At 37.5% G+C, this 13,322-nt stretch overlaps 1 protein-coding gene across 4 annotated transcripts; it reads right to left on the bottom strand.

Annotated features, from left to right (window-relative positions):
* Positions 1-12,654, bottom strand: LOC149076754 (serine hydrolase-like protein). Of its 4 annotated transcripts, none has more exons than XM_089244405.1 (2): positions 12,446-12,654; positions 1-3,337 (listed from the first exon to the last, which is right to left on the bottom strand). In XM_089244405.1, the coding sequence occupies exons 1-2, from the start codon at positions 12,511-12,513 to the stop codon at positions 2,380-2,382; spliced, it is 1,026 nt and encodes a 341-aa protein (XP_089100531.1). In that variant the 5' UTR covers positions 12,514-12,654; the 3' UTR covers positions 1-2,379. The 4 variants fall into 4 exon arrangements, with proteins under 4 accessions (XP_089100531.1, XP_089100530.1, XP_089100532.1 ...); XM_089244404.1 differs by lacking the exon at positions 1-3,337 and adding an exon at positions 3,585-9,543 and having other exon boundaries at positions 12,446-12,626; XM_089244406.1 differs by lacking the exons at positions 1-3,337; positions 12,446-12,654 and adding exons at positions 3,585-9,543; positions 11,388-12,404.
* Between the last annotated feature and the right edge of the window lie 668 nt (positions 12,655-13,322).

Here is a 13,322-nt window from a genome sequence, read left to right as displayed (position 1 = left end):
TAAGTAAGGTATATGAAAAATTTTATTTTGATAATTACAACTGAAACTTCATGTCGAAACTCATTGTTTCTGTGTTATTCCAACATTCATATTATAAAGAGACTCTTTTGGCCTTCAGTTTGGAAATATTCCTTATTATTGCATCCGTATCCATTTCGTTGAGAATGCCATTTTTAATGGACATCAAGGCTAGTCCATTCAATCGTTCTTGCCTCTTATAGCTGATCTTAAATAAGTCTTTATTAAGTTTAACTACGTTCGCCACTGATATTGGAAGAGTGAGCATTCTGAAGCTTACAAAAACGTTAGGAAATGAATCCACATACCAATGTTTTGTGATGAAAGGCTTTGGATGAAGTGGTACCGGAAGTCAACATATAATTGCAAATATTTGGAGTTTGTTGAAGGGAATCATGTCAATCAGTGCCATGTTCTTCTTCATCCACTCAACAAAATTTCAAGATTCAGACATGCTTTTTTCAAATCCTCTTTATCCGTTCATCCGCAGATTGTCTATTTGATATAGAAATTCGAAGCTTTCGCTGTGGTTTTCCATAAAAGCTGGAACCTTTCTTTCAGTGATGTGATCGCTTTGTCAAGCACAACATTAAAAAGTTTACTTTGAAAGGTATTTTCCCAGCCCCCCACACACACAATAGGTTCATCCTCACTTTCATAAAATAATTACTTTTCTATGTTCCTTGGGCGCAGAGGCGCTGACATGAAGAAAACATTGGAGGGGAAGAGGGCTGAAAGTTGCTGGTCGTCCAGTATATGTGGGTCTAAAGTGCGTGCAGGAGAGGGAGGGTGCATTTGCATTTCCAGAAATTATTGGGTGGAGGGCCCAAATTCCCTCAGCCCCTAAGTTCCGGCGCACTTTGTTTACAAGCACTTTTGCGTCTGACTCATTCATCAGACATGTTTTCAAGAAACCATTCGACACTTTTCATGACATTCATTGAACTTTCTAGATCACAGGTGACATTCTGTAACATTTTACTAACCGAGCTTATTTTAAACAGTATTTCATGCCAGGTGACTAAACAGCAAAGGAACTTGAAACTGCAGTTTTCGAGCAATTACCAAAGCAGTATTTTTGCCAAAAGCATCAATGTTTTGATCATGGGAGGCTTCATACACAGCATCATAAATTTGCTCAGGATAGTGAGGCTTGACTGTCTTTCCTCAACTATATTTCTACCTCTTTATTATCCGAAATCTACAGAATATCTCATATACAGATGTTTCTCCGCCCCGCTGTTTTGTTAATAGCGTATTAGAGTAATAAATTTTTAGCCGTTCTTACCCATCATTCTTTCTCTGATCTTTTCAGTCATATTCATCGTTTTCCTCCTTGTACTTTCCTAAAAAAACCCTGTCTAGGCGCCATAGAGATGTAACACCTCCTGGAGTAACAATACGCCCCACGGTTACAACAATAATTAACAAGCATGTGTTCATGAATGTCTGTTTCTTTCAAAGATGACAGCAGTATCAATAGCCTTAAAATGTACCTGGTATGCTTAAAATAACAAACATCCGAAAATTATTTTCGGTTAAAATAACTGTGTTCAGCTAGCAATAATCGGCTAATTTGATACGGGATCCCGGGAAAGGTGGCAAGATTTAACGGAAAATACTCGGGTGCATTTTAAGTGGGAGAGCAACCCTAGTGGGAAACGATTGTGGCCGTGGCATTAGCGCCTGTCCGCCAGTTGATGGATGAGCCTATTTTTGTGGGGGGGGGGGGGGGGGGGGGGGTCCGTTCAATGTTCTACAGCTCTCGGCTCAGTTCACCACGTTTGGCACCAAATGGACCGCTATATCGCCATCACCAATTCGCTAAGATTCAACCTTGTTGTCCTTCTTGCTGTATTATATAGTAATATTTTTTTTCTGAAAATATTCACCTTTGAAACAAAACCTAAAAAATCACCCCCCTCAGTTGGCACCCCCTGCGACCGCGTAGTTCGCAGGATTCAAGATCCGGCCCTAGCCACGTCACTTAAAATGTGCCACGGATCACTTAAGTGTTCTGGAATTGTGTCGTTGGTCCCTTAAGTGATCTGTGGATGTGCCACGGGCCTACTTGAATGACCTGAAAATGTACAGGCAAAGCTGACGAAATTTTGCTGACAGGGGGGGGTCAAAAATGGCTAAATATTTGCTGACATAATACTTGAACGACGCCCTAACTCACTGCTCTACTGTATGAAACAAACAGTTGATTGAGATGAAATACAACATACAAAAAGTGATTCTGAGAGTCACAAGTGTTACTTCACACTAAAAAAAAATTGTGTTGCAGAAATTTAAAAGCTGAGCAAAAATACACTCTCAGATGTTATTAAAAATAAAAGTCTCCGTAAAAACTAATTATTAACAAATAAACTTATTAATCATATCTGCTATAAGCTGTGGATTATTTAGGTGAGAAAAATGGTTTTCATCCACAGTTTTCATTTCAAATTTTTTGCTGGAACTTTTATACAAATTGATAAACTCCTGGTCAAGTTCTGCTCCCTTGAAAATGTACTTGGGACTGGTTCTCAGAGATTTGATGAGCAAAATTTCATTTTTTACACCACACATAATGGATTTGAGTGCTTCGTGCGTCAAGACGTTGAAGTCTTCCAAAGTTCTCATCCTCAAATCTCTGGTGAAAACATAACCTTTACCACAATCAGATAATTTAATTCCCCGGGACATTAGGATTTTTGCATTGTCTTCTTCAATTTCATTGTAAGTTCCTTCAATCAGTCGTTTCAAGGCAGAATCTTTTGAGTAAATAGGAGGATCGCCAGATAACTTCTGTTCCAGCTTCAAGTTGTCTTCTACAGCTTTGGCAAAAGATTTTTTTACCTCTTCGTGTGATATTGAAGCTGTCTTTATGGTATCTATGATAACAAGTTTGTACGCTTCGTTGGGAAATAAGCCAGCAAACATCAAAGCCAATTCTCCACCACTGCTATGTCCTATCAAATGTGGTGGTTGTTTCCAGTCAAAGAATCTGATAACTCTTTTCAAGTCAACCATCATATCTAAGAAACTATAAAAACAGCCAGCGGGCCTATAAGAAGAATTTCCGTGGCCAGGCAAATCTATAGCAGCGACCTGAAGAGATTTTGATAACAATGGTATCATTTTATCAAACGTTCCACAATTATCAAAAAGTCCATGGAGAGCCAGAACCGGTTGACCATTTTTATTACCCCACAACTTGCCAGTTATTTGTCCATATGGAATTGGAATTTGAATATCAGCCTGCATCGATCTGGACGTAGTGCTAAAATGCGCATTCACGAATATCGAGCCTATCTTCTTTGTAAAACAGTCCCTAAAGAAATGAATTTTGCATCAGTGATACAAATAAATAAAATACTAATGAACTTATTATACAAAAACAACTATTATTATAAATAAATAACATAATTTAACTTAAAAATACATGGAATTTGATGTGTTGAAAACAGGCTTATAATTTTATTTGTTTAGCATTTATCATATGATAAATGCTGAATAAAATTATAAGCCTGTTTTCAAATATAAATAATAATCCTTTATATTATAAAGGAATCTTGGTTGCAAACCAGGTATGTTCTTGTACGGATATTTTTCTGTTTGAATTTATATTTTAACATTGAAAGAAAAATTTCATTTCAGCAAGCATTAGAAAAATAAATACAGGCTCGCATGTGCATATCGTTCCAGATGATGTCTCACAAGTCCTTGAAATGATCAGAGGATGAAACAATTTTTCAGGATGTCACAGATTTATTCACCGAAAACAGCTATTTTTACAATTATTCACAATCTCGCATTGAGGATAGTCGCAACAACACTGAATGACCGTCTCTTCCTTGCATCGTTTTTTAAGACGCCTCGAATTTTCCAGAAATTCTACCGTATGGAGGTCAACAGAGACTTTCTCGATCTTTCCACATGATTTGAATGTTTATCTTTACATTTCCAGTTTGGCAACAGATTACTCACCCGAGGGGATCTTCAAAAATTGCGTTACCGATATTTTTGTAACAATATTGATGGCCCAGTTCAAAAAAGCAACTCAAAATTATATGTTTTGGGATGCCTGCATTTTAGATTTACTTTGTATAGAACTGAATGAGAATCAATTCGCAGATTTAATTACGGTAGGGAGCATATAAGAAGAGACAGGAGTTATTTCTATTTTGCAATATGTAGAGGCCTTTTTCACCCTTCTCATGGCGCTAGCCCATAGCCAGAAATTCCGCTCGGGAGGCAAAATGATACAACAATAGATTTGGCCATCTTTTCCCTCTTTTTTATGGCGTGCATAATTCAAAAAAGCAATTTTCTGAGTTGATGCCTTTTTGTACTGGGTTGTCAATATATTCACTTGGGAGGGGGGAGAAGTCAATCTTTTGATGATCAATTATTTTTTCATTAATCATACAGTTGTATGTGCAGTGTAACCCAAGTGCTTGCACAAGTCACAGATTAGTAAGGGCAGCAAAATCACATCATTCGATAATAAAGATCTGTGAATGAGAGTACTGAATAAAGCTGCATTAAGAGTTTCAAGTAGCGTTGCTACTGAACTTCCATAGTGCACAGATTTATCAAGCTCAACCTAAAATCTAGACCAAATTATGTATGTTTATATGAACACATTCTTTTTTGTAAAGACATCGCACACTTACAGAAAAAGATTTATTACTCTATATTTATTTGCACACTGTCATAAATAATAACACTAACTTAATTATGTCACTAAAAAAAAACCTTTACAATACTTTAAAACCGGTTACAATTTACACAGCAAAAATGCTATCTCAATATAAAGTATATCATACTTTCTCATACATTTTTACTACACAATATACTCAGCAATACAATTTTTTCCTTTGATCTCACAGTGATGGATCACAATGAATTTGATTTATATGCTAATTTGAAATAATTATGAAGAACTGAGTATGAATCATATAACAGTGAAACATCAGCTGATATTGCTAATTGGTTCTGCATGAAAACTTTGCAAGATAAAATAAGATTTCTTGAAAAATCACACAGTTAAATATACTCCCCTATAAAAAAAAGTATTCTATACACAATGAAAACAATTTTTGTTACATGATTTGAAATACAGGATATGGTTGAGTCCAACAAAGAGAGACAGCTCTTGCATGCTGAACGAGCTGCTTCTTATACAGTGAAACCTGTATGAAACGAAACACGAATAGACTGAAGTAATATTTCATTTTAGACAAATTTCCATTTTATAAAGGTGCGAATAAAACCACTAATCATTGAACAGACTGTATTTCGATTTTTTTAAGACAGGTTTCCATCTCATACAGTGTCCATCTTAGGCAAGTTTCACTGTTCATTTCATGCATATTAGTCCAATATTGTTTTTTGTAAATTGAAAAATTGAAGCATTTTCGAAGCATTCTTAACTTGGGTAACTTACAAGTCGAGAGAGAGACTTACTTATATAGGCTAAAATTCAGTTCTGTATTTGTCCTTCTAAATGAGATCCGGAAATTTCGCCTCTGACATTTCGTCCCTGTCATATTTCACCCTCAAAAATTTTGCCCCCAAAAATATCACACCTGACATTTCACCTACCTGAACGCCTGAGTGACTGTGAGAGCGACCATATAAGTGGATGGGTGACCAAAATAATGACCAAGTGAGTGTCCGTATTATTGACCGAGTTGGTGAGTGTCCGCAAAGTTGATTCCCCCCATAGGGTGTATGATTATGCAGTACTTTAATGGCCCTAAGAATTTGGAATTTGCTGAGAAGCATAAAATAATTTTTTTTAAATTTATGCTGGGAAAATTTTCAGCATAAGCTGGAGTATAACACTTCTGAAGGAAAACATTAAAATCACCAAAGGTACCTTCCCCTTTCCTATGTACGTCAATGCATTTGTGACAGCAATAGACTTTGCAATATACATGACAATATGGTTTGCGCAAATTTTTGCTGCATACTCACCTAACATTTACATAAGGGGTGAAATGTAGGGTGTGAAATTGCGAAATGAGATATCCGGTCCAACTCACTCACGATCACTTACTTGGTCACTCCTGCGATCATTTATAAGGTTAGGGCAGGTGAAATGCCAGTGGGTAAATGTCCAACTTACTTGATCATTCATGCAGTCACTCATATAATCATTCATATGCTCACTTATCCCGTCATTCATACCATCGCTCATATGGCCAGGGCAGGCAAAATGTCGCAGGTAGATGTCCAACTACTTGATCACTCATACAGTCACTTACTTGGTCATTCTTACCATCAATCATATGTTCACCAATGAGGTCATTCATACGATCGCTCATACGGTCAGGGGGGAAGGTGAAATGTGAAGGGAGTAAATTTTCAACTCACTTGGTCACTCATATGGTCATTCATACGGTAGCTCATACGGTCAGGGCAGTTTAAATTCAGGGCGTAAAAGCCCAACTCACTTGATCACTCATAGGTTCACTCACTTGATGATTCATACAATCACTTACTTGGTCACTGGCTTTGTTACTCCTGTGGCCACTCATATGGTCAGGTAGGCAAAATGTCATGGGTAAATGCATTAAGTGCCCAGCTCACTTGATCACTCATACGATCACTCACTTAGTAACTTGTGCCCATCATTCATGTGTTAACTCATACGGTAAGGCAGGCGAAATGTTGGGGATAAATGTCCAGCTCTCATGATCACTGATAGAGTTGTTCATATGGTCAGGGGGGCGAAATATCTAGTGGGGACAAATATAACGGGGCGAAATGTCGGGGGCAAAGATTCCCTGAACCTTCTAAATACATTAAAACTGATTTTGCTATATTTTAGCAATTTTTTTTAAATCAAACCTAGCACTAAAATGCACTAATAATTTAAATAATTAAAACTACAGTAGAATTTAACAGGTTATCTAGGCTTTCGTACTACTACAGTAGAACCTTCCATATCCGGTACAATCAAAATAGTTTTTCACAGCTAGCATTTTCAAAGATATGTGTGGACTGAGCGTTGATGTGAGGCCAATAAATTTTAAATGGTGCCAATAATTTTTTTTAGACATGCTTTTCAAATTTTATAAGAATAAGAAGCAGAGAGAGAGAGAGATTTCAATAATGCTTAGTGCAGGGGGTTCTCAACTTTTTGTGTTCCATGGATTCTCTTTATGCCAAAAGAATGAAGGCCATGAATCCTTTTATAAAATGATATTCAATATAATATAGCAATGAGTCTATTGTTTTTTCATTCAAACTCAAAGACCCCTGGTTTAGCATTTTATGAGCTTTGAAGCCTTTTGTTTTAGAGAGATAAATAAAGAGAGTTATACAGAGAGATGTTTATTTATACTAAATTTTTTTTCTCATCCAAAATGAGTTCAGTACAACTCTGTTCCAGGTCAGATATGGGAGGGTCCATTGTATATCAAATATTCTCATAATGGGCCATAATTTAAATGGATATTTAAAAAGCATATTAGAGAGGATGGGTAGAAATGTGGAAAAGGTTATTTATTCAGTTACTAGAATGATTTTGATTATTTTCAGACTTTTGTCAACCACATCCTAAAACAGGGCAGAGTCCTCAACCTTTTCGAGTAGTAAGCACTGTTTATATTCAGCATGATGAGCACTTAGATTTCAACCAGGACCGTCATTTCAACTTTTCCCAGGATTGGGGGGGGGGGGGGAAGAACATATACTCAATGTATATATATACACCACTTCTAGTATATTTGGGGGCTCAATCATCACGTGCCCCAAATTGACGGGCCTGATTTCAACGCTGACCTACATTTGAATTAAGACCATTATAAAGCGAGTTTGTTAATGCAACTCGAATAGGATGGTTTAATTAGTGTTTTGACCAAGAACTTGTGATCACAAAATCTGGCACAAGTTGCACATTGAGCATTCTTGAGTGCTTCAGTAAGAATAATGGTTCTAGCAAGCAATCGGTTGAAGATGCTTGCCCTAAAATATAGACATGACCCATGAAATATATTTCACGACATATGAAAGATATTTTTACAATTGAAATTGCAAGAGCAAATCCTCCCTCACCACTGGTAATATTGATACTATTACTACCTAACCGTACATGCACCTCATAAGTATTCCTCTGGGGAATTTCTAAAAAATTGGTACACGCAGGAACATGCATGTGTGTGCATGGTTTTTTTTGTGTGGTCATAAATGTGTTTATGTTGTCATAGTTATCCTTATTTTATGTTATACTGGTGCTGCAACCAATCTTCCTTATTTTTAAGTGAAAATGACAAATGTACAAATTTTCATATTCGTAAGTACTGTGTTGTGAAGTTTTTCTTGCTCTATTTTTCAAACAAAAGACTGGCTCATATTTGCGCTGATAATATTGATAATAAAATCAGCTATAAAGAATATTTTTGATATCAAAAAAATCTATTAACTACGTCGGAAGCTTAAAGCTAGAAGAACAGCTAAGGTAAAGCAAACAAATAACAACCACTATTTTGGATAGCCTAATTTCTGAGATAATGATACTGATAAAATATGGAATCATGTGACGTTGATGCATTCAAATCATGCTAACTTGCATCACTTTTCTCACAAAGAAATTCATTTATTAATGGAGCGATTCTCTCAGGATTATTTAGGTGAACAAAATGATTCCCTTCAACAAACTTCTGTACAAAACGTTTAGAGCACTGCTCATATATAGCTGTGAATTCATCTATATGTGGATAACGCGATGTATAGAAAGGGCTAGGATCGGTAGCTCTTATTAATAAAAACTCATTTTTGATTCGTTTCATGAGGGATTTCACTCCTTCATGACTTATCATGTTAAAACTTTCAACAAATCTCATTCTCAAGTCCCTACTGAAAATTAAACCTTTTCCACAATCGGAAGGCCTAGTTCCTCTTTCGATGAGAATCGCTGCAGAATCTTCACTTATTTCATTGTGCATGCCTTCGACTAAACGTTTGATTGCAGATTCTCTTGTATATACAGGTGCTCCTTTTGCAATCTTTGTTTCTATTTCCAGGTTTTGCTCAATGACCCGAGAGTAAACATCGCCCAGATCTTCTGGCGCGATTGACGGGGGTTTTATCAGATCTAACACTACGAGTTTGTCAATTAAGTTAGAAAACTGACTGCAGAACAAAAGAGAAACAGCTCCGCCAAAGCTGTGGCCGATGATGTGGAACTTCTCCCATTTGAAAAAATGTATCACTCTTCTGATATCAACCATCACGTCAAGAACACTGTAAAAGTTTCCAGGCGGCTTGTGAGACGAGCGACCATGTCCAGGTAAATCCAGAGCAATGATATTCAATGACTTTGAAAGCATCGGCATCAGTTTGTCAAATGTTCCGCAATTATCGAGCCAACCATGAAGTGCTAAGACCGGGTATCCAGTGTTGCTACCCCACGATTTTGCCATGAGGTTCCCATACGGAACTGGGATTCTGATTTCTCTTACTTGATGCGGCTTTGTAGAGCTTCCGTACATTCGTCTGAAGAACACAGCACTACAGTCATCATCCCTAAGCAAAAAATGAATTTCTCACCCATTGTTCAAAAAGTAATATTATACATAATTAATGACTATTAAATGTTTTTGCCATAATTTCAAAGCAATTTAATCTCGTCCGTCCAATTTATTTGAGATTAACAAAGTAAAATGAAATGAAAAAAATAGTTTTAATGTTGTCACTTTATACTGGAATAAAGGAAAGAGAATTAGAAACTCAAAACAAATATTTATTGTTTTTGTGATTATTTTCAGCGACATTTCTGCAAATAATCAATGATTTTACTGCTTAAATTACATTTTGAAATAAAAGTGCTCAAAATGGTTTTAACTTGGATCAAGCCTACCAAGCCTTTGGCTTCGAGGGCCAAACAATTAGGCATAATAATATAAAAAAAGCCAAGAGTTATTTGAGAAGCAAACATACTTAACAAATAGGCAGAAAAGTAATGTTTTATTGTATATACTCTCTGGCAACACATTTTTTTATTTCAAACCAAGCCAAACTATGGTTTATCACCATGGGCAATTTGCTAAAGTGTAAGTACCTGACAGTCTGAGTGCGTATACAGTGTTGTATCTGATTTTCAGTACTGCCATGTATATTTCAGAGGTGAAGTATAGCGATTGAATATTTGTACCATTGTAGGCCTGTTGCTCTCTGTGGCAAGACTTTTGTGTGTGTGTGAATGGGGAGATCTGTGTTCCCATTCACACCTTAAAGTTGGGACCACAGAAAACCAACTTCAGCCGATCACCACTGTGGCAAATGTGGGGTTTGAACCCGGGTCCTTGAGAGGCGAGTCAGTTCCTATGGCCACTCAACCACCACAGCGGCTACTGGCAACACCGACTTTGGAAATTATTCTTCAGTTTTTTTGCTGTGGTCTTTTGTCGTTGCTACACTGAATCTGGTTCAAGTAGCCAGTGCTTGCAATGGCAGTAACAATGCAGAACCCTGCCAACTACGTTTAAAGCAGGTCATCATGTTTGTTTATTGTTGCGTTAACATTTTATGATAGTTTCAGTAGTGAAGTACGTGTTTCTAATGAGAAAATGTTTTTCATGTGTGTGCCTGAATATCAGAGTTTTTTTAATGAACTGCTAAGGTTTCATCACAGTTATATGATGGTACATGGGGTGGGGTGGGGGGTCTGTTATCTGATTTAGGGTAATGTTAGGTGATGTTTCTCTCAAAATGGTGGTTCAATTTTTTCTTATCCCCATTATTGTTAGTTACAGCCTGGCTTGAGTACAAAAAAGTCAAGTTTGTCTAACTTGGGACATTGTCCCATGTTGGCACACATGTTGGAAATACAAATTACATAGGTCATAGATGCTAGTGCAGATGGGTAGCTGTCCACAATTCGTTGAGTTCTCATTTTCTGATATTGATGAAGTTTCAATAAATGAGATAAATGGCAGCAATGGCACCATACACATTCCACAAAAAAATTTTTTTTCTTCCATGTTTTTTGTACATGATTTCAACCAGCATTGATGCCAGTTTTTTATTGCAATGACAACCTGGCAATTGGGAGATTTGTCAAGCCCTGGATTATACTATAGGCTTAGCTGTATCCCAGATCCCTCCTTGTCAAAGCGATCTATACATTATTATGGGGCTCCTGTACCTAGATAGATAGAAGTGACAGCATACCGATTTACGTCTTACTCTGAAAAATCATTGTACCAGATCTCTTCATCATGAAGGCCCCTTTTGGACATGAAAACTCTGGGCACTGAGTTAAGAAATGCCCTTCTCACAACAGACCTACAACGATACACATATTCAATCATTAGTTCAAAAAATGGGGGGAATAGGGCAGGGGAGGGAGAAGATGGACTATTGCATACCCTTTTTACCTGAGGATCTAGGTTCAAATCTTGTTGATGGTGAGCTAAAGTTGGTTTTCTGCGGTTCTAAAACTTTGAGCCGAGAATGCAAGCTTGTCTTCTTTTTTGAGAAAGTCTCTTCACAGAGAGCAGGCAGACCAACAACATAATATGATAGTCACTTGAGTGAGCTGAGGACGAGCCGCGGGCCACTTAAGTGATGAGGAACTGCAATTTCATGCTCTAGAACTGTGCTGTGGGTTACTTAAGTGATTTGTAAATGTGCGATACACCACATAGACGATGTGAATCACTGCACCATGCGTCACTTGAGTTATCTAGAAATATGCCTCAAATTACTCAAATAATCTCGGAATGTATCACAGTGCACATAAGTGATGCAGAACTGCATCGCAGGTCACACACAGCCCGCGGACCATGCTTTAAACCAGCCGTTCGCAACCTTTTTTGACACGTGGAGCCCTTTTCAGTATATAATTTCTATGGCTGAGCCCTGTTTGACTTTAGGATTCCTTTTTCATACATAATTTTTATAGCAGAACCTTGTAAGCCTCTATTATTTACTTATCTATCAAATTTACTGATTCATTTTATTTTCCTCGAGTCGCCGCGGAGCACCGGTTGAGAACCGCTGCTTTAAACCATGAGTGCTCAACTTTTAGGAGAGTGCAGGCCGCTTCATTGGTTTGAAAACTTGTCGCCAGCCATCTGGAACAGCGCTGTAAGTCACTTAGTGATCTGTAAATATGCTGCGGATCACTTGAATTACCTATAAATGTGTCGCGGGCCACTTAAGTGATGAGGAACTGCACTTTCGTGCTCTAGAACTGTGCCGCGGGTCACTCAAGTGTAACATATATGTCGCGGGTCCCATGAGTGGTCTGTAAACATTGCAAGGGCCATTCAAGCGATCTGCAAATGTGCCGCTTATTTTTTTTTTATAGTATCAAGATTGAGGTCACGGGCCACATCAAATGACTCCGAGGACCGCATTCAGTTCGCGGGCCATGGGTTGAGCATGTATGCATTAAACAGTGTTAAAAGCTTTTCAAACTCACTTGGGCTGTGATTGCCTGAGAATTCGGGCAATTCGTCCAATCTGCGGCACCCGGGCGCTGCTGAGCATTTTTTGTGAGGCCTGCCTCTGAATTTTCTCACAACCGGAAGAATGGGGGCTTGTAATTTAGTGGGCGAGTTCAATGTTATGATGCAATCGCCAACTGCGATTTGTAAACAACCCGGAAAAACTCATGCCAATCTAGGATGTGTTGCCAGATTCTTAAATATCATTCAGTCTTCTGACCCAGTTGACTATATTTCATTTGGATGTCAACGGGACTCGTTCTCACAATCACACAAACATTTTTCTGACCATATTTCAAAAAGAAAAATACAGGAAATATTTTTGTCACAGTTATGGTGACCATATGACTCGTATTTTATGGAGACATTCCTGAAATTTTGGTCAATCAGACTTTTTAAATCGTTTTTTTTATTCATAATTCATTTACAATTTACTTTTCTGAAATCAAGATTTAGGTTTAATTTGATAACTTATAAATTATACTATAGTAATTATAAAATAACTTGTCTATATATATACATCCATCTTACATATTTGTCATGTCAATGCTTTTTGTAACAGTTTTGTTCACTGCGATTTTTGCAGTAACGCTTCTTTTCTCGTTAAAAACGAGTTCTGTTTTAACTTGTTCCTCTTGTCGGTATAGTAGTGCCATCTGTTGTAAAAATGTGTGAATAGCGAAGCCAAGAGTAAGGTCCTAGACCACTAGACAACAAAAGCAACGAATATCGCAATCTTTCCATGGACCCCTTGTGCACTGAACGGGACCGTACATAGTCTGACCTAACTCAAGCCACTGAGCTGCAAATACTGCTGCTTTACTTATAGCTCAGTGACTCAAGCCAAAGCTC

The sequence above is a fragment of the Pholcus phalangioides genome, unplaced genomic scaffold (genome assembly GCF_987345545.1).
Source record: "Pholcus phalangioides strain wild (caught in Gottingen) unplaced genomic scaffold, Ppha-v1.0 ptg000015l_1, whole genome shotgun sequence".
NCBI classification, from domain to species: domain Eukaryota; kingdom Metazoa; phylum Arthropoda; class Arachnida; order Araneae; family Pholcidae; genus Pholcus; species Pholcus phalangioides.
The sequence above is the reverse complement of the archived record's forward strand: the minus strand, read 5'-3'. Positions and strand labels throughout refer to the sequence as shown.

Coding starts and splice junctions, on each gene's coding strand:
- LOC149076754 (XM_089244404.1), bottom strand. CDS start 12,513: ATGCTCAGCAGCGCCCGGGTGCCGCAGATTGGACGAATTGCCCGAATT. Junction 9,544..12,445: donor CTCAGGCAATCACAGCCCAA/GTGAGTTTGAAA, acceptor TTTTTTGCTTAG/GGATGATGACTGTAGTGCTG.